The 7459-nt window shown below is 32.0% G+C and overlaps 1 protein-coding gene across 2 annotated transcripts in view; it reads left to right on the forward strand.

Moving 5' to 3' along the window:
- The window catches only part of ATP10B (ATPase phospholipid transporting 10B (putative)), a 626763-nt gene extending 619759 nt beyond the window's left edge, over window positions 1-7004 (forward strand). For both annotated transcript variants that reach the window (XM_053718588.1, XM_053718587.1), the window contains 2 exons: window positions 240-427; window positions 1471-7004. In XM_053718588.1, coding sequence (XP_053574563.1) covers window positions 240-427; window positions 1471-1921 — 639 coding nt within the window. In that variant the 3' untranslated portion in view covers window positions 1922-7004. The remainder of the gene's footprint in view (window positions 1-239; window positions 428-1470) is intronic.
- The last annotated feature ends 455 nt before the right edge of the window (window positions 7005-7459 follow it).

The following is a 7459-nucleotide window of genomic DNA, read 5'->3' on the forward strand; positions in this document are numbered from 1 at the left end:
TTTAGTTAAAAAGAATCCACAGGAAATGCTTTTATATTTTAACAGTGCTATGGAATTTTGCTGGACTATACAAATAAATAATAACAGGATAAGCATGTTTGTGCACAACCGTTTTGAAAACTCAGGGGACAAAATCATGCTTCTACAACCATGAAAAAATGGTTGTATTTAAGAAAGGAGAAAAATGTTTGGGGTGTTATTTTAATATTAATAATAAAAAAAATGCTCTGTATTCACAGACTTTCCTGCATGGGATCACCATAATTGGAAGCGTTGTCGCTTATTTTGTAGTTTCTTTGGTCTATAATGCTGTCTGTGTTCTATGTAATGAAGGCGCAAACCCATACTGGATAATGGAGATGCAGATGAAGGAACCCAGCTTCTATTTAGTCTGCATTATTACACCAATAGTGGCTCTGCTACCGAGGTAAGAAGAAGAAATATTGTCAATATTTTTACAAGCACTAGATTAACTTGCTTATGGGAACCAAATTATGTACGTGTGCTTAGAGAAACTACTATGTAAGGATAAAGTTTAGGCAGATCAAACCATAAATGTCTATTTTAGTCTTTTCCAGTCCCTTAAGTGTTTGTAACAGTCTTTTATAGAACAGGATTATTAAATTCAAAAGAACAGAATGTACAATAATAAGCATTTTTCACTGCATGGGAATTATCTCTCCAGCATTATAGGCAATTATTGTTTCAAAATCAAGCTGCTAAATAAGCCAAGAAATAGTTATATTTTTATTTTGTAGACATTTTAATATTGTATCGTGTTTTTTTAACATTCTTGTTTTTGTTACATCTTAAACCAGCACAGTATTAAAGTGAAGGTCAATTTTGATGAATTAGTGCCCGTTTTTAATAAATCTATTAAAAACAAGGACACTTTAATTCATCAAAATTGACATTTCACTGTTTTCTTCAAAAACTTAACTTTTAATCCTGAATGCCGATCCAGCGATTCCCCCAGTCATCGGAAGCCTCTGCAGACATCAGAAATGACGAATCAGGCTTCCTCCAATCACAGCTCCCCCCCGGGGGAATCTTGGCCTGATGCAACGCTGTGATTGGAGGAAGCCGGATTCGTCGATGCGAAGCCGGCTTGCGACGGGCGGAGGAAGTGCTGGAGTATCTGCCAGGATTAAAAGGTAAGTTTTTGAAGAAAACAGTGAAATGTCAATTTTAATTAGTTAAAGTGCCCTTGTTTTTAATAGGTTTATTAAAAACCGGGCACTAATTCATCAAAATGGACCTTCACTTTAAATAATACAGAATATCAAAAAATAATATCAAATCATCATTTATGAAAAGTGAAAAGAATTATTAGCAAAGTGGCTATAAAATAATTCATATATTTAACACAAGATGTGAAGGCATCAATCAGCAGGTAGCTCTCAGTAATACATTGGTACTAATTTTCAAGTTTTCACTTATCCTAATATGTTTAAACGTTTACTATTTTAGGTTCTTAATTTATGCACTGAAAGGGACATGTAGGATTTCTCCTCTTATTGAAGCTCAGAAGTTGGATAAACTCAACAAAGCAGAGAGAGACCTAAAGATACAACAGTGGAGGGAAAGAAAACGTAAATCGACTTCCAATGTAGCTCCTACTCCACCAGATCTTGAAAATTCAACAATAAATTCTGTATATGCATCTCCAGACAGAAAGCCCACCAACAAGTTTACAGTACACAATGAAGACAATAATTGTAACTCCAGTTTCTACAGGGAAGGACAACCTTCATCAGTCACCCCTGCAGGTCTTGTAAGACCAGTCACAAGGAGCAATCACTCCAAACCTGCACCCAGTGGTGTTGGGCCATTAAAAGGTGCTGCCAAGGTTCTGAAAGATAGGGAAGAAGAATTTTCTAGAACCAGCCACCGAAGATCTATTAGTACGGTCACAGTTTAAGGACGACTTTATTGGGAAGCTGAAATGTTGATTCCAGTATATTTATTTATTTATTTTAGATAACAGCTGTTCAACCCATATTGGGGGTAGAAAACAGACGTGAATTGTGTATCCATGACTTCTGCTTTGAAGTTCTATAATTTGATTAACTTTATTGAACTATAAAAGTGACACAATACGAACATTTTTTTAACAAATGTTGTGGACATTAGACTCATAGTCACTGGTAAAAGTCTACAGAAGATTACTCCAATGATTTTGTTGCTGTTAACTGTGCTGAAATCACAGACCACGGCAGTGTGCTACACTGTAATCAAACCTTTATATATATAATTGCAGATTATTTTTTTTAATATACTTTTATGTCTCTGCAATTTGTTGTTCAATTGGTGCTGATTTAATAGAAATTCTTACCTGACATCTGATCACTGTGAAAACTTCAAAGCCATGCATTGCAACACATTCTCAGAAAAATGGTTTGTCTTTACTAGATACTGGACTTCACATCTTCTGTAATGAGTTGTGTACATGCATTCGTGCTTCAAGTGTGAATCTAGTCCCGTTTACTATGTACTGTAGCTTCTATTGTGTCTTTAGTGTGAAAGCAATTTAATATTATTTGAGCTGCATTACATAAATACAAGCAAGCATTTATACATTTCATGTAACAGAAACCAGCCATGTGTCTAGTAGAAATGTTAACATTTAAAAGAAAGTGAAGTGCAACGCAAGCCAAGAAATAAAGTGCCAATTTTATTAGTCGCTGTTACTGTACACATACAGTAGTAACTTCTATATTTATTATATTATTTAATCTTTTTTTTTTTTTATATGGTTTCACTTGGAGATCCTATGAATAATTTGCATTGTGTTTTACAAACCAAATTGTATTTCTAAAAACCTAATTGAGATTTTAATACCTGTTTATTGAATATATGCATCTAATGCTCCATTAACTATCATCTAATGTGTTTAATCAGCAATGAGTTGCTGTTCTTTCTACCAACTGAAGGGGTTAAAGTTTGTTTTTCCTTTTTATACCTTTGACAATAGTGTTGAGATGCAAAAACATCTGTATCTAATAGTAATAATTTTATTCAATATTGCCAATGCCAAATATAGATGAACAAAAAAAGTGAATACTTCTATTTTAAACCATTAAAAACAAATCTAATTAGTAAAGTGTGTTTTAATACCATAAGAAATAAAGCCATCCATTTGCATTGTAAGATGGACTCATGAAATCTTGGCAGTACTTTATGCTCAGTAGGCAGAAATCAATGAAGATATGCGGCTAACCTCATTCCCAAGATACTTACATTAATGGATGGGAACCACGATCCAATGCAATTGCACTTTGATTCAAGCCATCAGTCACATTAATGAGGATCAAATTGGTGTAGTTCACTAAACCAAAATGTGATATCTATCCAATACTTAACAATTCAAACAAAAAGTTAACTTTTTTAAATGTGTCTTAAAAAAAAACAAAAAACTTAACAGTACTGTAGACATCAATCTATTAGTCAGATTTATTTATGAAATTATGATTAAGCACATTTCTCAGTACTACAGATTTGAAGATATGAAATTATTGGTAACTACAGATTATTATGTGTCGGTCATAGACAGAGCTATTTTTACTTTCTGTTAACTAACATTTTATGACTCATAATTATCACCTCCAAGTTGTATCCTCATTTAAAAGGACATAAACAAACAAAAAGATTCTTGAATGATTCACATAATGTATACCAGTTTACTTCTATGGTTAAATTTGCTTCATTCTCTTTTTATTCTTTGTTCAAAAAGAGTTAGCTGAAAACATAGGGCGAACCAATGAAAAGAGGCATAAATGGGAAGCCACAAATCATTCCCTAGCTCCCAGTAGTGCTTTGCTTCTCCTGAGCCTACCTAGGTTTACTTTTCAACAAAGGCTACAGAAGAACAAAGCAAATCAGATCATAGAAGTTTCATTTGGAAAGTTGTTTAACCTGGGACATTTAATTTATATTTTACTACCTCTTTAATTGCCAGTTTATTACCATTAGAGTTCTCTTGCTTACATTCATAATGCTGGAAAATAGAAGAGAAGGTAGCACTCCTTTATTAAAGCTACAGCAACGGTTTAGGGCTCCTGCCTCTTTCTCAAGGTAGCAGGAGCCCAAAAACATTGTTATAGCTTTAATAAAGGCTGTTTCTACTTTATGGAGTGCTGCCTTCTCTTCTATTTTCCATATCTATTGGTTGTGGCTCTATGAGAGGGATCCTGAAGGTGTAAGCACCCTCGCTTTTTGTAAGCCTTATTTGCACAATGCTGGAGTGCTGCTCTGAACTTTGTTTCCAACAAATACAGTCATCATGCTGTCACCATCTTATGTCCTCAAAAAGATGTATATTCGCTTGTATGATGGTCATGCTCAAGTAAAAAAAAACTTTATTCAAATTGAATTTGTGCACAATAACAAATTTATTTTATTTTTGCTCTTGTATCATAGCCTTTTTTTTTTATATATATACAGTAGCGTGGACTAAAACTCTGCGTTCATCAGTGGATAGGAAGGGGAAACACATTATGACCTTTATCAGGCTACCACTAATTACTTTATTGAGTTGACAAACCCTCTGAGAGGAATATCTATTTTGACAGGAAATTAATTTAATTGTTTTTTCCGGATTTACATGTAAGAAAAAAACTCTCCGACAATCACTATATCCCTATAAGGTGTTGTATCTATTTTGTCTTTCCACATTTTTGTGAACAGGGAAATTAGAGCATTTTGAGGTCTATGCTGCTAAAATGAACACACTGTAGTTTTTCAGTCGTTAATAACAAAACATCAACAAAGTGAATTAAAAAGTGTATTTTAAAATAGAATTCCCAATAAAGTTCTCATACATACTACTTGTTTATACAGTACATGATTAAATTGCTATTAAAGGGCTATAAAATTTGAAAATTACTTGCTTTAATTCATTAGAGTGTGTCTTTTTAAGATTAGTGACCCTACACTACTATGTGTTTAACCCCCAGCAAATTAAAATAGAATGTGACATGATTTTATAAACTTATACTCTTTATTTATTAAATATCTCTTTGTTATTATTGATCTTTACTAATAAATAGTTAATCATGTGGCATCTACCCTTATAAATCACAATGGTAAGCAACTCCACATTAATCAATGCTATGAATGAATTACAGGAAATGAAGGATTATTTTTGCTGGGAATCAAGTAACCATCATTCAGTGATGGTCAGTAAATTAGATTCTATAAGATGAATTTATCTGTTTATCTTTTATGCAGTTTTTTCATCATATAGCTTGGACATTTAATAGTGAAGTTATTTAGAAATAGCTGCTTTGGCATATTTTTCATTCTCCAAAGTACTTTCAATTGATCAAGAGATCATTTTTATTTAGTCGAATAACTCTTGTTATTTAGTACTGTATATTTTAATTTAAACACTGGTATAAAATGCATTTTTAGGTGAATTAAATATTTGCACATTTATTTAAGTAACCAATTACTCTACAATATGATATTTGTGACTGTGAAGTATTGGGGTAGCAATGTCTTGCATAAAAAAAAAATATTTATTACAAAATATTACACTCACATTTATAACAATTTTCCAGGTATTTATTTTAAAACCATTTACATAATGTTCTAGATCCACATTTGGACTTATATATTTAGGTACATTTGCAAAATTCAGATTTTTTTTTTTTTTTTTAAAGAAATTAGTATTCACATTATTTACATTTAATGATTCAGATAGATGATACAATGTTAAACAAGTTTCCAATTTAAACCAATGACACAAGGCATTAATATTAAACCACCAATCAATACCTATCTCCCAGTAGTGCACTGCTGTTCCTGAGCCTACCTAAGTATGCTTTTCAACAAACTATAGCAAGAGAACGAAGCAAATTAGAAAACAGAAGTAAATTGGAAAGTTGTTTAAAATTGCACGCTCTCTCTGAATTATGAAAAATTAATTTGAAATTCACGTTTTCTTTAATTCTTAGTTCTCATCAGATGTATATATTTTTAATCTATCGCTGAAGTTTATCCAACCTCTTATTTAACGACATATAAAAAACAGATGACAATGCCTCTTTTCAAAGAAAGTGCAATAAAGTTGCAAACTAAGCCTACTTGAATGTATTTATGCTGCCTATGAATGGTTATTAACACTAATGGTGCATTTGATTTTCAATATGATGGTAAAAATAAGTCATATCTCTAGCCTGAAAAATAGAATAAAAAACGCACTGCCTTTCTGAAAATGGCATTTTTTGTTTCTAGTTTGGGCCGGATTGGCGCTCTTTAAAACATTTCACAAAACTTATTTATGAAGAATGTTTACATTTGCCATTAATGTGTACTGTAAGATCTTTTGAACAGAAACTACTGCTAACTATGTCCTATGCACCATGTATTTAACATATAATTATAATTATTATGGATTACAATCTCTTCTGAAATTGTATTTTGGTACTTTAGATTGCATTTAATGTACCCGTTTATCTCCATTTTATCTTTCACTGTAATCATTTTTTTAGATACAGACTGTAAATTTATTTATTTTATTGTATTAAATTTGTATGTATAAAAAATGTTGCTGCATTTTATAGTCATTCTTTACTTTCACAAAAAAATGATTTTTATTGTAATATGTGAAATATTCAAAATAGAATGGCATTAAAAAATCTTGTTTCTTAAAGAAAAAAATGTTTTCTCATAAGTATAAAAGGGTATAATTATTACCTTTAATTTTAAGCTTACCTAAAGCACGCTCAGGGAGCATCGCTTATCCCAACCCTTCTTCACAGTGCCCAGGAACCACGCTAATATGAGAAGTAGCGCGGCAGATCCCAGAGAGAGGTAATTTAAAGGAATCAAATGTATATTAACAACTTTTGTTTGTATATATTCGTATTTTGAAAATTAGTTTCTGCATTTGTTAGGATATTCATTTTGTGAAAATTAAGCAAATATCCATATTTTTGTTATGAATATTGATTCATATTGAAACAAATGCATACGTTAAATAAATATATTCTATTGTGTCCTGGTTATATGAATTGAATTTTCCATAACCCCTAAAGCATAAACTACAGTTATCGTTAGACTAACAAACGTTAATATAAACCCTACTAATGTGCTGGACATTCTGTAGACCTGTAGTTTTGTACTCTATTGGTTCCCTCACAAATGATAGACTGAATGAGTCTTATCCTACTTGCAAATAGAGAAGTTACCTTTTTTATATACCATCTTTGAGCTTAAAAGGATACTAATCCCAAATTGTTTCTTTCATGATTCAGATAGAGCATGCACTTTTAAGCAACTTTCTAATTGACTCATGTTATCAATCTTTATTTGAAAAGGAAGGCATCTAAGCTAAGGAGCCAGGCAATTTTTGGTTCAGTACTCTGGACAGCACATGTTTATTGGTGGGTGAATTTATCCACCAATCAGCAAGAACAATCCAGGTTGTTCACCAAAAATGGGCTGGCTTCTAAAC

This window comes from Bombina bombina, chromosome 6 (genome assembly GCF_027579735.1).
Source record: "Bombina bombina isolate aBomBom1 chromosome 6, aBomBom1.pri, whole genome shotgun sequence".
NCBI lineage: Eukaryota > Metazoa > Chordata > Amphibia > Anura > Bombinatoridae > Bombina > Bombina bombina.